Raw genomic sequence first — 17,655 nt, 5'->3', positions numbered from 1 at the left:
AGACCGGGGGACGGCCATACGGAGACATATTTGTTGTGGGCAAAGTGCGCGGACTGCGAGTATCATCTCCGTGGGACTTAGACTGGATTCTTGTTTAGGCTTTGTTAAGAGTTTGTGGTCTTTGAAAACCTCGTGTTGGCCAGGTAAACCTTCGGTAGCTAGTTAGAATAACTTTTTCTGTGCCATCTACATCAAAATTTCCAGGGCAAAGCCTAAGAGTCCTTGTAGTTACCCAGTTCCTCTTGTGATTAATCATGCATTCCAATTTTAATTACCCTTTAAGCCCTCTAATTATCAGACATTGTTTTTACCAGGTGAGAATCTGAGAGGAGGGGAAGTTAGTTGGCCATCTTTTTAGCTTCTAGAGAACTGTTTCTGGGCCCAAGCCATTAACTACTGACGCTCCCCTGTGGAATCTAGGGATGGAGGGAGGCCAAAGAACAGAATACTTTGTATGCCTCTGTTTCTTTTTCGTTTGTTTGTTTTCTGAGACAGAATTTCACTCTGTCGCTCTGGGTAGATGATGTCATAGCTCACAGCAACCTCAAATTCTTGAGCTCAGGCCATCTCTTGCCTCAGCCTCCCAGGTAGCTGGGACGACAGGCAGGCACCCGCCACAATGCCATGCTATTTTCTCGTTCTTGCTCAGGCTGATCTCAAACTCCTGAGTTCAGGCAATCCATCCGCCTCGGCCTCCCAGAGTGCTAGGAGTACAGGCGTGAGCCACCATGGCCGGCCTATGCCTCTACTTTTAGAAACAAGCAAACAAAGACATACACGTGAGTTACGTACTCCTCTAGAATCTAAATATATTCCATTGATGTTGTCATTCTTCAAGTATAATAATTTGGGAAGCCCCCTGAATTGCGTTCTTGAGCCCCTTTTTAATAGTGGTGTAGGGAAAGTAAAATACGGTATATCCTCTATCCTCTTGGGATCTAAGCTGGACCTGAGAATTAAACTGTTATAAAACGGATTAACAGGAAGAGAGCTTACAAATTTGATTTAGTAATTTTTACATTATGCCAGATCCTTCACTAGACAAATGAAGATCCAAAGAAGAAGTAAGGCTCCAAAGCCTATATAATAGGTTGGACAAAGAGTAGTAAATTGCTAAAATATGAAAAAAAAAACAAAGGATTTTGGATTAGGGCAGTTAATGGTTAGAAGTGACTAGGAAGATAAGGGTTAGTTTAACAGAATTTGTTTGGTCAGATACCTCTTGGCTTTGACTCTCTGGTGATAAGAATATCTTCCTCCTGGTATGGAGAGGGGACTTTTCACGTGGACATTTTTGTCTCCTGCCTTCAGGTAGAAAAAGGGAAATCAGAATGTTCTTCTTGAATCTACTTTTTTTTTTTTTTTTGCAGTTTTTGGCCACTAAACCTTCCACTTTTTTTTTTTTTTGCAGGTTTTGGCCCGTGCAGGTTTGAACCCACCACCTCTGGTATTATGGGGCAGGCGCCCTACTCCTTTGAGCCACAGGCGCCACACAACACTATTTTTTTTAACCTACTTACTGATGTAGCTACTTAGAGTGTTTTAAAGTGAATGTGTTTTGTTTTTAATGTTTTTTCCTGGCATTAAACTATCTTCAGGATGTTCTGTGTTTAATAATAGTGAACATAGGTCCTAGCTCACGTGATTACTCTAAACCAGTGGTTCTCAACCTTCCTAATGCTGCCACCCACAGGCTGAAACAAATCACGTCTGTGCTTTAAGGTTGTTACTTTAATTGTCTTGATAGTTAATTACTCTCTCTTCCATTCCCCTTTATTTCCTTCTTAGAGTACTGATTTGTTTTTGTTTATTCATTTTTGTTTTTCATCATTTTTATTTTGTTATTCCCTTTTTTTTTGAATGATCCCTATCAATGCTCCTTTTTTTCTTTTCTTTTTTTTATTGTTGGGGATTTATTGAGGGTACAAGATGTGTCACACACTGAGACACACCCTCTCCCTCCTTCCCTCTCCCTGCTCTTCCTTTCCTCCACCCCTTCCCTCCTTCTCTCTCTCTGCTCCACCCTCTTTCTCTTTCCCTACCCCCCACTGTGTCATTAATTTTCATTAATTGTCCTCATATCAAAATTGAATACATAGGATTCATGCTTCTCCATTCCTGTGATGCTTTACTAAGAATAATATGTTCCACTTCCATCCAGGTTAATACAAAGTCTGTAAAGCAGCAGTTCTCAACCTGTGGGTCGCCACCCCTTTGGGGTCAAACAACCCTTTCACAGGAGTCATCTAAATACATCCTGCATATCAGATATTTACATTATGATTCATAACAGTAGCAAAATTACAGTTATTAAGTAGCAATGAAAATAATTTTATGGCTGGGGGTCACCACGACAAGAGGAACTATATTAAAGGCTCAAAGCATTAGGAAGGTTGAGAACCATTGCTGTAAAGTCTCCATTTTTTTAAATGACTCAGTAGTATTCCATGTTATACATATACCACAGCTTGTTAATGCATTCCTGTGTTGGGGGGCAAGCTGCGATAAACAGTCTAGGGCAAGTATCCTTATGATAAAAGGTTTTTTTTCCTTCTGGATAGATGCGTGGTAATGGGATTTGCAGGATCAAGTGGGAGGTCTAGCTTGAGTTCTTTGAGGTTTCTCCATACTTCCTTCCAAAAAGGTTGTATTAGTTTACAGTCCCACCAGCGGTGTAAAATTGTTCCTTTTGGCACCAACCACATAAACCGAGGGTGATGGGTTCGAACCCAGCCCTGGCCAAACTGCAACCAAAAATAGCCAGGTGTTGTGGTGGGTGCTGTAGTCCCAGCTACTTGGGAGGCTGAGACAAGAGAATGGCTTAAGCCCAAGAGTTGGAGGTTGCTGTGAGCTGTGACGCCATGGTACTCTACTCATTGCAACAGTGAGACTCTGTTTCAAAAAAAAAGTGTTCCTTTCTCTCCACATCTGTGTCAGCATGTGCAGTTTTGAGATTTTGTGATATGGGCCATTCTCGTTGGGGTTAGATGGTGTCTCAGGGTGGTTTTGATTTGCATTTCTCTAAACAGTGGTTCTAACCTTCCTAATACCGCGAGCCTTTGTTACAGTTCCTCATGTTGTGGTGACCCCCCAACCATAAAATTATTTTCATTGCTACTGCATAACTGTGATTTTGCTACTATTATGAATCATAATGTAAATATTTGATATGCAGGATGGTCTTAGGCGACCCCTGTGAAAGGTCACTCGATCCCCAAAGGGGTTCCAACCCACAGGTTGAGAACTGCTGCTCTGATAATTAAGGATGACGAGCATTTTTTCATATGTTTGCTAGCCATTCGTCAGTCTTCTTGAGAGAAGGTTCTGTTCATCTCTCTTCCCCCTTGATGTATGGGATTGTTGGCTTTTTTCATGTAGATTAATTTGAGTTCTCTATAGATCCTAGTTATTAAGCTTTTGTCTGATTCGAAATATGCAAATATCCTTTCCTATTGTGTAGGTTGTCTCCTTAGCTGTACAGAGGCTTTTTAGTAGAAGTCCCATTTGTTTATTGTTTGTTGTTGTTGCAATTGCCATGGCTGTCTTCTTCATAAAGTCTTTCCCCAGGCCGATATCTTCCAGTGTTTTTCCTGTGCTTTTTTTGAGGATTTTTATCATTTCATGCCTTAAATTTAAGTCCTTTATCCATCTTGAATCAATTTTTGTGAACGGAGAGAGGTGCAGGTCCAGTTTAGTTTTTTACATGTGAATATCCAGTTCTCCCAGCACCATTTATTGAATAGAGATTCTTTCCCCTAGTGTATGTTCTTGTTTGGTTTATCAAAGATTAGGTGGTTGGAAGATGTTAGTTTCATTTCCTGGTTTTCTATTCGATTCCAGGTGTCTATGTCTCTATTTTTGTGCCAGTACTGTGCTGGATTGACCACTATAGCCTTGTAGTACAGCCTAAAATTTGGTATGCTGATGCCCCCGGCTTTATTTTTATTACTAAGAACTGCCTTAGCTATACGGGATTTTTTTCTGGTTCCATAGAAAATGCAGAATCCTTTTTTCCAAGTCTTGAAAATACGATGCTGGTATTTAAATAGGGATGGCGTTGAATTGGTAGATTGCTTTGGGAAGACATTTTAACAATGTTGATTCTTCCTAGTCATGAGCATAGTATGTTCTTCCATTTGTTAATATCCTCTGCTATTTCCTTTCTTAGGGTTTCATAATTTTCTTTATAGAAGTCCTTCACCTCTTTTGTTAGGTATATTCCTAGGTATTTCATTTTCTTTGAAACTATGATGAAGGGAGTTATGTCCTTAATTAGCCTCTCATCTTGGCTGTCATTGGCGTATACAAAGGCTACTGAGTTGTGGACATTGCTTTTATATTCTGAGACATTAGTGTATTTTTTGATGACTTCCAGGAGTCTAGTGGTTCAGTCTTTGGGGTTCTCTAAGTATAAGATCATATCATCAGCAAAGAGGGAGAGTTTGACCTCCTCTGTTCCTATTTGGAATTCCTTTATTTCCTTGTCTTGCCTAATTGTATTGGCTAGAACTTCCAGCACTATGTTGAATAGTAATGGAGACAGAGGACAACCTTGTCTGGTTCCAGGTCTAAGTGGAAAAGGTTTGAGTTTTACTCCATTCAGTAAGATATTAGCCGTGGGTTTGTCTGTTGAGACTGTGTGTTTCCTGCAGATGGCAAATGGATGGCTTGTGTTTTTTTTTTTTTTTTGTAGAGACAGAGTCTCACTTTATCGCCACGGTAGAGTGCTGTGGCATCACACAGCTCACAGCAACCTCCAACTCCTGGGCTTAAACATTTCTCTTGCTTTAGCCTTCCAAGTAGCTGGGACTACAGGCACCTGCCACAACACCCAGCTATTTTTTTTTTTTTGCAGTTTGGCCGGCACCCTTGGTATATGGGGCCCGCGCCCTACCCACTGAGCCACAGGCGCCACCCAATGGCTTGTGTTTTTTAATCCAATAAACCAATCTATGCCTCTTCAGTGGGAAGTTCAAGCCATTAACATTTATCGAGATAATAAATAATAAGTGAAAGTCCATTGCTTAGTTTTTAGCGTCATTGTAGAAGCTAGGTTTTGTCTTTTAATTTCTGAGTGCTTACTTTGCTAGTAGTCCCTTGTAATGGTCAGTGTGTAGAAGAGGTTGAAGTATTTCTTGTAGAGCTGGTCTTTTTTGTGGCAAATTTCCTCAGTGTTTGCATATCAGTAAAAAATTTGATTTCTCCATCAATTTTAAAGCTTAGCTTAGCAGGATATTGAATTCTGGGCTGGAAGTTGTTCTGTTTAAGTAGATTAAAGGTAGATGACCATTGTCTTCTGGCTTGAAAAGTTTCATTGGAGAAGTCTGCGGTCACCTTGATGGATTTGCCCCAATAGGTCAATTGGAGCTTACTCCTGGCAGCTTGCAAAATCTTTTCTTTTGTCTTGACCTTGGACAGGTTCATCACAATGTGTCTTGGAGAAGCTGTATTAGAATGGAGGCAACCTGGGGTCCAAGATCCCTCTGAAAGGAGTGTGTCAGAATCTTTGGTGATATTTGGGAAATTTTCATTTATGATATTCTCTAGTATGGCTTCCATTCCCCTGGAGCATTCTTCTTCCCCTTCTGGAATACCTGTAACTTGTATGTTTGAACACTTCATAAAGTCCTATAATTCTGTCAGTGAACATTCTGTTCTTTCTTCTTTTCTGCCTCTTTAACTATCTGAGTTATCTCAAGAGCTTTGTCCTCTACCTCTGAGATTCTTTTTTTTTTTGTGGTTTTTGGCTGGGGCTAGGTTTGAACCTGCCACCTCTGGCATATGGGACCGGCGCCCTACTCCTTGAGCCACAGGCGCCGCCCCATACCTCTGAGATTCTTTCTTCTGCATGGTCTAATCTGTTGCTGATACTTTCCATTGCATCTTTAAGTTCCCTAATTGACTGCTTCAGTTCCTTCAGCTCCGCTATATCCTTTCTATATTCTTCATATCGTTCATCTCTTATTTAATTCTGTTTTTGGATTTCATTTTGGTTATTTTCCACTTTCTCAGTAATTTCCTTCATTGTTTTTTGGTCGTTTTCCACTTTCTCAGCCATCTCCTTCATTGTTTTCATTATCTGTATTTTAAATTCTCCTTGTCTCATTTCTGACATTTCTTTATAGGTGGAATCCTCTGCAGTAGCTACCTCTCCGTCCCTTAGGGGGGTTGCTCTGGACTGGTTTTTCATGTTGCCAGGATTTTTCTGCTGATTCTTCCTGATGAGTGTATTCTTTTATCTGTTTCCTTGCCCTGATTTTCCTTTCACTTCCTCTTGCTCTTTAAGTTACTGTGCCTCTGTGCTAAGTTTTGATGAGTCCTTTTGGTACAGGACCAAAAGGATGAGAAGATTGAAGAGCAAGAGGGGAAAAAAGATTTTAAAAAAGAAAAAAAAAAAAAGGGAAAGGAGAGGGGGTGAGTAAAAGGGAATATTGACAAAAAGAAAAGAGGCTCAGAAAGAGGGAGACAGGAGTAATATAGGTGTATACCCAACCTTAACCCCCACCCCGACCTCTGGGGGTGCTGGGTTGGGTGGTTCCCTTGAGGTCAGCAGCTCTTTGACAGCCTGTTCAGACACAGTATCCCACATCCACCAAGTACAGAGGAAAGACAAAAATGCTATAAATCAAAACAAACAACCCTTAAGGGATAAAATTGGGGGAAAAACCAAATAATAGGGGCAGAAACACTGGCAAAAATGAAGTTCTAATTGTTAAAGAAAGCAACAATGGAAAATTGTATTTAAACTAGAAAAATGAAGAAAGAAAACAAGGGGGAAAGGGATAGTCTAGAGGGGAAATGTTGAAATTAAAAAAAAAGAGGGGGAAAAAAAACCCAATATATATATCTTACTGAATAGTGTCTGGGCAATAGGTGATCTTCTGGGGTATGAGATATTAATCACAGTGCTGATAACAGCTGTATGAGATGGAGACTGGAGGCCTCTGCTGATTTCTCAGACCCTGCAGGCTGGAGAGCCTAAATGTCTCCTCAGCCTGCTTAAAAAGCACTTTGAACTGTTATCCTTGGCTAAGCAGAACCTTTCCCAGGAAATCACTTGTCACTAGGCTCTCTCCTGAAGTGACTGTTCACTTATCTAGTGCATCCAAACCAGGCTCACTCTGCCCCTGAGGGCCAAGGTTCTAATCTGCCAAACACTGAGATCTCCGCTCTTCGGGCTGCTTAGTCACTAGGTTACTTGCCCAAGGTCTCCCAGCTGATCCTCACACTGCCAGCCCAAGGGCAGAAGCTTCAGGGATAGTTCTCCCACAGTGGCTGTGCGGGTGGCCAACAGCTGAATAATATTAGCTCCCTTCTGGTTCAATGGTTTAGTCCAGGGCCCTAAACAACATTCAAAGTCATCTGCATTCTCTACCAGGATCGCCCAAGGTAGTTCAATTAAGTGGCCAAGTCCAAAAAAAAACAAAACAGCCCACAGGTAAGGCCTTTCCTGTTGATAATCTCACTGTTGCTGTAGTTATAACTGCAGGTAGCCTCCAACCAAATGCACCCACCACTTGCCAGTTCTCCACTGTTTTTATACTCCTTGGGGGGTCCAGAAGTCTCTCACTGTCTCCCTGTGTCCCTAAAGGGATGTTTCTGGGAAGATCCCAACAGCCAGAGATGCCTCTTTTCTCTCTCTTCTCACCACGCCCAGTTGCAAAGAAGCTGTTACTTGGCCACCATCTTCTCCAGCCAGTCAACCTTTCACTTCTTAATCACTTGAAAGTTGGTTTTTATTCCTGTCCCCCCACCAAAGATAAACCATTTTGAAATAACTTTTATTTATTTATTTATTTTTTCAGTTCTTGGCTGGGGCCGAGTTTGAACCCACTACCTCTGGTATATGGGGCTGGCGCCCTATTCCTTGAGCCATAGGCGCTGCCCTTGAAATAACTTTAAAATGAAGATTGTGATCCATTAATCCAACCTAATGTTCTTCTCTGATAATCTGGATCCTCCTTTATTTTGCTATATCATTTGATTTTGTTAAAGAAACAGAGTATTGAACCTCAAAGGTATACTTAACATCATCTGGTAGTAGATTCTCAAAGGAGGCAAAAAGCATTTTCCCTCCCTTACCTGGGAACTGTAATCGCTCATTTTGTCCAATATAGATCCATGGTGGGTTTTCCTTCTCTAAATTTAGCACATTTGTCTAGTCTCACCCTATTGGGTGAGTTCTAGCCAGTTCTCCATGTGTCCCACTGGAGCTTTGGTCTCAACAGGATTTTAAACTCAATTTCCCCCCCTCTTTTCAATCCAGATACCTTCTCCTGAATTCCTTTTTTCAGTTAATGGGAAGATTATTTTTTGAGTCATCAAGGTTCAAAATAATTGACATTGTCTCTTTCCCTGCCTCCCACCACCTTGTGATGGTTAATGCTAGGTGCCCATTTGGTTGGAATAAAGCATGCACAGATAGGTGGTACAGTGTAATTGATGGGCAGGCCCGGGAGGGTGTTTCTGAGATTGGCATATGAATCAGTGATTGAGTAAGAAAGATCCTCCGTCACCCAGTGTGGGTAGGCACCACGGAATCAGCTGTGGGCCCCTATAGAATAGAAAGAGGAATTTGCTCTCTCTCTTCTAGAGCTGGGGCATCCACCTTCTGCTCTTGGACATCAGAACTCTAGATTTCTGCGGTCCTTGGACTCTGGGACTGTACTGGCAGCCCCCCCAGGTTCTCAGGCTCTTGAACTTGGACTAAGCCATGCTGCCAGCTTTCCTGGTTCTCTACCTTTCAGATGACTTACTGGGGGACTTCTCAACCTCCACAATTTGTGAGACCATTCCCACAATAAATCCCCTTTCATAGATCTGTTTATCCATCTTTCCATCCATCTATCCTACTTGATTCTGTTCCTTTGTAGAACCCTGACTAATGCATCCCCCACCCTCAGAATTCTTGCTCTTCAGTGCCAGCTATGTGCTTTATCTGCCCTTCCTGTTCCTACTGCTAGACGATTACCTAGCACCTGAGCTGTTATCCCTTCAACTGGCCTCCCCATCTCCAGTCTTTTTCTGTCTATATATCCTCCTAGACGTTGGGTCTGCAGAGAGTCTATTTTTACACATTGTAACATTCCAACAGATAATTTATGGTTATCCACAAATCACAGAAGAAATCCAGTAATTTTTACAGTTGAAACTATGAAGGAGCCTGACAAGTCCAGTAGATTTTCCAAGTTATTGTTTATAAGATAACTCCACTCTTTTGCTCAAAATCTTTTACTGAATCTCTAATAGCAACGAATGAAGTACAAGTTCAACCTAGTGTTCTAAGCTGTCCCTAACATGGACTTAACCTTCTGCAATGCCACTTTATTTACCACTGTGTATGTGTATGTGTGTGTATATAATCCTACAAGGTCAATTAAGTTGAGAAGTCAACCCTAGAAAAAGTGCTACATACCTCATTGCTGAGTATCTTTACAGTCACCTTTAAAGCACTTACCTTGGGAAGCTAGCCCTGATGCTAGTCCACCCTTCAAAGTACTTTTCCTAGGATGAGTTTGTGAACTTAATCGTCAGATCTTTGTATAGCAGCTATATTGGCCATTCCAGAAAAAGAATTCCAAAATTGCTTTGAAAGGTGGAGTAGGTCCTGGCGTCAGTGCATAGCTTCCCAAGAGGAGTACCTTAAGTGTGACCATTGTGATATTCAGCAATGAGGTACGTAGCACTTTTTCTAAGATAAGTTCGCAAATTTCATTGTTCGACCTTATGTATCATACATTCTTGGCCTCTAATTTTTCCCTGTGAATGCTTTATTTTTCCTAAGTGTTTCCCTTTATCCGTGTTGTTTTGGCAATGTGGAATGCCATCCTGCCTCTGACTACCTTCTGCTTTTTTTTTTTTTTTTTTGATAAAAAGTCTCACTATGTTGCCCTTGGACGAGTGCTGTGGCGTCACAGCTCACAGCAACCTCAAACTGTTAGGCTTAAGCAATTCTCTTGCCTCAGCCTCCCAAGTAGCTGGGACTACAGGCGCCCACCACAGTGCCTGGCTATTTGTTTTGTTATAGTTATTGTTTAGCAGGCCTGGGCCGGGTTCAAGCCCGCCAGCCCCGGTGTATGTGGCCAGTGCCCTAACCACAGGCACCAAGCCTACCGTCTGCTTCTTGAAATCCCAACTGCACTTAAAGGACTACTTAAAATGTCCACTGTCTTATGAATTATTTTCGAAGGCCTCCAACTTTTGAACCCCGATTTGGTGTCTTTTCATGACACCATATTCTGTACAATTTATAATCATCCGTGTATTTGTCTTATTTTCCCATATTAGACTGTAAACCTCATGTTTATCAGGTAAATATGTTTACTTGTCTCCTCATCTGCGTAGATGCTGCAAAGCCACACTTACTGAGCATGCTGTAGATCTTGTATAGAAAGGAATGAAACCATGTCCTTGTTTGACCCATGTATTAGAATTGAAAATACTTCCAAAGTAATACTTCTAAAAAGGTTTTGAGCAATGCCAACTTTTTTAGAAAAATCATATAATTTGTAATATCCTAGGAAGGCTCATATTTATCTGAATGTTTAAATTTAGCCTCATTATTGAAAACCAGTTCTCTTTTCCTCTGTTTGCTTGACTCTTAGTTTCTAATAGGCAGAGCTGGGATTGGTGTGAGATGAGTTAGGATGGTGCTTAGGGCACATATTGAAGGAAGTACTCACTCTTCTGTCAGTGCCCTGCTAGTAGGTTGCTAAGAACCCATTAGAGACTAATCAAAATGTTTCTTTCTGAACAAGCATCTAAGTCTAGAGAAAGAGAATGTGCTCTAACTCAGGATTTGTTCTTCTGCTAACACCTGCAGTAAAAATAAGCTCATTAAAATAAGTTCAGTAAGTGAGTTTTACTCAAAATGTTTTCAGATTATTTTAGTCCAATTATGAGAGTGTTTCTAAAATATTTTTGTGAGCAATTTCCGTGGTCTCCTAGAATTATTACCCAGGATCACTGTTTATTCATTCTGTTTCTTCCCTTGATTATATCTTTTTGTCATTTAATACAGCCTGAAGTTTCCTTCCTTATGAGATTTCATATTTTGTTGTTTTTTTTTCTTTTTCTTTTTTTTTTTGTAGAGACAGAGTCTCACTTTATGGCCCTCAGTAGAGTGCCATGGCATCACACAGCTCACAGCAACCTCCAATTCCTGGGCTTAAGCGATTCTCTTGCCTCAGCCTCCCGAGTAGCTGGGACTACAGGCACCCGCCACAACGCCCGGCTATTTTTTGGTTGCAGTTTGGCCAGGGCTGGGTTTGAACCCGCCACCCTCGGCATATGGGGCCGGTGCCTTACCGACTGAGCCACAGGCGCCGCCCCATAGTTTGTTGTTTTTTGTTTTTGTTTAAATACTATTTAAAAGGGACAGATGTTCAGCCTCACTGATAATGAGGAAAATGTAAATAAAACAATGAGGTAGGCAAAGATGTGAGGGAACAGCAATATTCATTATTGGTAAAGTCATAAGGAAACAAGTGTTTTCATTACATTGGTGTAGCTGAGCATTCTGAACTTTTCTGGAGAGCATTTTTGTGTATACAGTGTATCAAAAGCCTAAGATTGTGTAAATGCTGTGATTCTGCAGAGATAATTGAACAAATGTGAAGTGACCTAGAAACAGTAATTGAGGATTCATTGACTTATAACCCTACACAACGGATGATGGTGCAAATGATGATTAATTCTCAGCTATTGGAATGAAAATATGTCTACAGTATATTAAGTTAAAAAAAAATCTGGTGATAAATAGCATGCTTTTATCTAATTTTTGTTTTAAAATACATTTATTAGAAAAAAGTCTGGAAGACTTTTATGGCTTAATTAACAGTTATCTTGAGTGAGGGTGAGGACTACACCCTGGCCGTTTTTATATTCTCCTTCATACTTCTGTATTGTCTATTTTTACAGGGAACATCTATTATTTTTACAATCCAAAAATAATCTCCATTTAAAAAAAAAGAAGACCATATACCATTTTTTTCAATTTTATTCTTAGGCATTACAACAAAATAATATTTTAGATATAATTACAGAAATATTAGTACATTAAAATATTATAATCTTATCAGGGTATAACAATATAAAATATCCAATATATTTTAAATATATTTCATTTGGTTATAGAGTAAATATTAAATTAAGTTTAGTAGCAAGTTATATTTGATACGTAGAAAATCTTTGTAAGTTAGCAAGAAAATTCAAATTTAAGCATTACTTTAATACCTTTATAAATAAGTTACTTAATGTTTATCTTGCAGAAAGACCTCTGAGAAATCCATTATTTTAGCACACTGTGAAATTCCAAAGTTGAAGCCTCAAATTGAAAAGAAACAAGGTAGTTACATTTTACCTGTAATGTTACATCTCCATAATTTTATAAGCTACTCATATGTATCTGGGAAGTAATGCACATGAGTGGTATTTTAATGCCGAAGCTTCGAAGTAAAGTCTTAGAAGTGTGACTGAACAACTGTTCATATGGCTTCATTGGAATTGAAGGTTTTAGCATCACTTGTCTTCCTCAGAAGGTAAATACTGTGAGAGGGCATGAGAAGGAAGCCGAGGGACCAGCAGCAGCCAGTCATTTGGCAGTAGCACCAATCTAGGGCTTTACTTACGAGGAAAAATAGATTTCTTTTTTTTGTGTGTGGTTTTTGGCCAGGGGTGGGTTTGAACCCGCCACCGCCAGCATATGGGACCGGCACCCTACTCCTTGAGCCACAGGTGCCGCCCGGAAAAGTAGGTTTCTTTCAGCTCATCTGTGATTCTGGACTTTTGAAAGAGGCAGGCACAGGCACGGGGGGAGCAGCTGTGGCCCTCCCGGGGAACTAACAGCCTGCAGTGTTGTTTTAATCTCTAGAGTGCATCAGAATCACGAGGAAGGCTTGTGATTTGGGGGCCCTACCCCCAGAGTTTCTGAGTCTGCAGGTCTGGAGTGGACCATAGAATTTGCATTTGTAATAAGTTCTCAGACATCTCGAGAACTAGCGTCCTGAAGGGGTTTGCGGAGATTAGCTATGCCACTACAGTACAATATTTTTATAGCAGAAAAGTTGTAATCTAAGTAAAACGCTGCACATGTTAGTTTAGATGTAAAAATGATGACAGCAATCAAGTGAGCAGCGAAGAATGAAAATCCTGGTCACAGTCTGTGCTGTCTTCTCGTCTTAGGTATTTACTTACAAAGCAATTGAGATTGACGCAATAGCTGAATTTAAGTATTAGCACCACCAATTCCACCTAGGAGGATTAGGAAGCATCTTCAAAGCGTTGTCTGGGATGCTGGCCTCTCAGACTCGTGAATAGTGCTATCATCAAGTATAAGTGGGTCTTAATGTTTGGTGGATCTTTGTTTTCTTAACATCTTTCAGACCTTAGCTTCTTGGATGACTGAGAGGAGCTTGAAGTCTTCAGCATTCCCTGGGCACAGACCTTATTTTTAAACTTATACTCAGGCCTGCTTAATTATAATGATGAAATATAAAAACAGTGATAACAGAAGAAAAAAGGGGAATCTCACTCATATAAGTGAGATTCTTACAGCAGTGGGTCACCTTTTCTAGGTTGTTAGATCAGAAACAAGACTCTTTTGTCCTCCTTGTGTCTCTATAATTTAGCACAGTGCCTGAGACATGGCTTGATTCTGAACAAAATTTTTGTGAAATCAGATTTAATAACCTTGGGAATGTATCAACACACTGAAAAGAAAGTTTTAAGGCATACAGCGGCCAAGTTATACAATTAGTACATTAAGATTTTTAAACAGTGGACTCTTTCAATATGGCTTAGAAGAATATATGACATAAAACATTTTTTATAAAGGAAGAATTAGGAAAGTAACAAAGGAATATAAATCTATAAAACCCAGAGCAATGAAATATTTAGAGCAAAGAAAAAATATTCTGAGCCTGATAAGCCAACAAGTGCCTGAAGTTCTTCCATGGAGGAGTATTGAACTATGCACTTAAATAAGGTATGCACCATTGTTTATAGGGAGGGCGATAAAGTGCTCAACTCATAAGTAGTGTCCTCGTTTGTGTGTGCTGGCAAAAGAGAAGTTAAAGTTAAACACATTTTATAGTATGTGTGTAACAATATCCTGTTAAGTTTAATTTAGTAGGGGAAATTTTTATCTACCTTGAATACAAGCAAGCTTTATAGCTACCATGAAATGAAGTCAATAAAAAAAAACCCAAAAATTTCTTTGAAAAAATACAAAACAAAACCATACAGCATGTCCAAGGCTATTATGGTTCCATTCAGGGAATCCCCTTTTGCCTTTAGTCTTGGATAAGTTTGAAAGCATCCTGGAAAATCCATGAACCTCAGTTCAATCCTGTGTTCCCTTAGGCCTTAGGTTACTCAACAGGTCTGAAAGTCCAGTTTTATTCCTGATGCCTCAGTCTTCCACCTGCCCCCATTCTCTACTCAGGTGTCAAGTGCAGGGGTGACTGGGCAATCTAAGACTGATATAGCCTCCCTGAGTCTCAAAGACTGGAAGAGAAAAAGACAAATGTTGGGAATCGAGCAAACGAAATATTTCTTAACTTGAAGCATTCAGAGTGTAGACAGTCACCATTTTGATAGTGCTTGGGATAGAAGTGGAATAGGTTTTCAGTGATCCTTTGTGAAAGTTGCTGCCTTGCTGCTGGGAACTTTGAAATAACACAGATTTAGAGGCCAAGATCACAGAACTAACTTAAAAGAAATGCTCTGTTGTGTGGGGAAACAGATTGAAACTTTGTACTAAGCCATCCTAGAGCAATATCGTTTGGTTAGAGAAAAACACCTGAATGAAAGCGTGTTCTGAGACATTACTTTGTTCTTTAGGATGAAAACCGTAGTTCTGCTTTCTTTGATTTCCTCAGTATCTTGTCTTCATGCACACCTGACAGCGACTTATTATTTTTTCTAATTCTCCAGCTTTCACAGTCGATGGAGTAGGTTTTCTGAAATAAAAGCAAATCAGAAAGTATCCCCGATTTCTAAATAAAAAGGCAGTTTTTGCTGTGTTTGAGTTTTACTAATCAATATTACAGCTATCCCAAAATTTATTACAGAAGTATCTCCCTTTGTGGAAGAGGAGTGTCTCTGAAAAGCTATATATGTTGGCATTTTATAATTTTACTCATATATCAACAGCACTAAAGAAACGGAGGCTTTGATGAAAGCTTACAAACCATCTTTTTTTCCTAACAAAGACTACGCCTACCCTTTCAGTATGCGCCATTCCCAAGCAAATTACATACAGGTAACTATAGTAAATTAAGATTAGTCAGTCATTTGATGGTTTTATCCAATAATATTTATACATTTATATATAAATATTAAATATGTTTAGTGGTGACACAACACAGATTTTGTCCTTATTGGTACAGTGGTACGAAATCATGCCTATTTGTTGATTCAAGAACACCTGTGGACCGGGAGTGCCAAGGTGAACAGGATTTTCTTGGCCTGGGGGAATTTTTAAAATGTGAGCACATCAACATGCTGGTAAAGAAAAGCTAACACAGCATCCTTTGAAGAGTTGGGCAACCGAATTGTCACATTAAACTTGATGCTGAATCGTTACCTGAACATTCTTTCTGGGTTCAGTGAAGCCAGCCAGAAACTGTAGGAATTTGAATAGTAGTTGCACGTTCCTCTTCCATGACATTCTAGAAATGGACTGGCTCGGAATTCTTGTAAGCAGGATCCAGGGGATGACAGCGCTTGCCCTGCACCCTCAGAACCGGCACTTGTGAACTATCACAATAAAAAGATATCCGAATAAAAACTCTGTCTGTTGGAGCTTACATTTTCAATTCTCTAGGTTTATTTTTTTCTGTAATGTAAGATAGTAAGAAAAAATTTTAAAACCCATAAAGCATCACTTAAGCTTTTTGTAAACTTTATTCAGATTTGCTAATACTCCAGGTCTCTTCCAGATTGAAGGACAGTTACCAAAAAGAAAGCTACCCTAGCTCAGCACCCATTGCTCAGCCACATACTAGGGTTGAAGCCTGGCCCGGGCCAGCTAAACAACAATGACAACTGCAACAAAAAATAGCCAGATGTTGTGGCGGGCGCCTGTAGTCACAGCTACTTCAGGCAAGAGTTTGAGGTTGCTATGAGCTGTGATGCCACGGCACTCTACTGAGGGTGACATAACGAGACTTTGTCTCAAAAAAAAAAAAAAAGAAGAAAAAAAGCAACCTGGCTACTTCTGCCTGGAGTGCTCCGTTTCACTGCGACCTCAGAAAGGCTTTGGTTGGCTTGTCTCTGCCACAGTGTCTCACCTTACCTTGCCATCTTCCCTTCACAGTACCCTTCCCCACCTGAATTGTCACTGCTCTTGTTATTTTTATCTCTCTGCTTCTTGTCTATCTTCCTCACTAGAATATAAACATCATGAAAGCAGGAATCTTGGATCCTGGCATCTCTGCACCCTAAAACAGTCATGGCACGTGGTAGGTGTTCAATAAATGGTTGCTACCAGCAGGGTGTGGTGGCTCACGCCTCTAATCCTAGCACTCTGGGAGGTTGAGGTGGATGCATTACCTGAGCTCAGGAGTTTGAGACCAGCCTGAGCAAAGCAAGACCCCATCTCTACTAAAAACAGAAAAACTAGCCGGGTGTTGTGGTAGACGCCTGTAGTTCCAGCTACCCAGGAGGCTGGCTGAGACAAGAAGATTGCTTAAGCCCATGAGTTTGAGGTTGCTGTGAGCTATGATGGCCACTGAACTCTACCAAGGGTGACAGAGTGAGACTCTGTCTCAAACAAACAAACAAAAAAACAATTGTTGGCTTAGTGATTGAGTGAATGCACGGCTGTGAATATAAGAAGATTATAAATGATGCTGCAGCCACGTGCATGCAGCCGGCCGGTCTGTAGCCTTCTTCATTTGGCATCTACATGTGGAAGGTTTCTCTTAAAGGCTGTTTCTTTGTTCTCATCTTCATATGTACAGCAGACACAGACTTTGAAACAGACAGACCGTGGTTCAAATCTTAGTTTTACTACTTAAGACGTTGAAGGAAAGAACTTTGCTTCATTCTTATTTGTAAAAGGGCAGGTGATAGAAGCTACCTTGCAGGGTTTTCATAAGGATTACAGAGGACATGTATATAAAGCAGCTGTCACATAAAAACGGTGTACCATCACCAATAAATGGAATCTACTACTCACCCTAAATGTCATGATTTAGAATTTGTAGATAATCTCCTCTGAAAAAAATCGATATCTTAAATGCTCTTACCAAAGTAACTGAAAATTTTTCTAAGCAATATTTTCTGATTTTCAGGCAAATGTCTGTGGCATATTGTACATAGTGACGTCGGATGGCACCAGTTATGGGGGACACGTCTTACCCAGCACAATGTAAGATCTATTCGTAATCTTTACTAGGACTCTCCTGTTCCCTTACCATGATGAAAGAAAATCCTGTCCAGAGAGAAATCCAGCCTTGGGGACATGGAGGGATGTCGGTGGTTTGGCTGTGAATGGCTATGGCAGTTGCGGGGCCTTCACAGACAGTGCATCTGGAACAGGGAACAGACACTATGGCAGCATCACCACCCTGCAGCGCGAGGTGCCGCCTGACCCGCCATGAGGAGGGAACCGATCCGCTCGGTCCCATTCAGAACTAAGGGATTCGAGCT

At 40.5% G+C, this 17,655-nt stretch overlaps 1 protein-coding gene and 1 long non-coding RNA gene across 5 annotated transcripts in view; one reads left to right on the top strand and one right to left on the bottom strand.

Moving 5' to 3' along the window:
- Positions 1 to 10: 10 nt before the first annotated feature.
- On the top strand, positions 11 to 17,433 carry LOC128590841 (uncharacterized). The gene is made up of 3 exons (XR_008381345.1): positions 11 to 143; positions 16,393 to 16,463; positions 17,298 to 17,433. It is a non-coding gene; the product is annotated as an uncharacterized LOC128590841 (long non-coding RNA).
- COL4A3 (collagen type IV alpha 3 chain) overlaps positions 13,888 to 17,655 on the bottom strand; it is a 176,609-nt gene continuing 172,841 nt past the window's right edge. For all 4 annotated transcript variants that reach the window (XM_053598282.1, XM_053598283.1, XM_053598284.1 and 1 more), the window contains 3 exons: positions 17,421 to 17,535; positions 15,587 to 15,759; positions 13,888 to 14,960 (listed from right to left, as the gene is read on the bottom strand). In XM_053598282.1, coding sequence (XP_053454257.1) covers positions 14,876 to 14,960; positions 15,587 to 15,759; positions 17,421 to 17,535 — 373 coding nt within the window. In that variant the 3' untranslated portion in view covers positions 13,888 to 14,875. The remainder of the gene's footprint in view (positions 14,961 to 15,586; positions 15,760 to 17,420; positions 17,536 to 17,655) is intronic.

This window comes from Nycticebus coucang, chromosome 7 (genome assembly GCF_027406575.1).
Source record: "Nycticebus coucang isolate mNycCou1 chromosome 7, mNycCou1.pri, whole genome shotgun sequence".
Taxonomy (NCBI): domain Eukaryota; kingdom Metazoa; phylum Chordata; class Mammalia; order Primates; family Lorisidae; genus Nycticebus; species Nycticebus coucang.
This window is presented reverse-complemented; position numbering and strand designations above follow the sequence as displayed.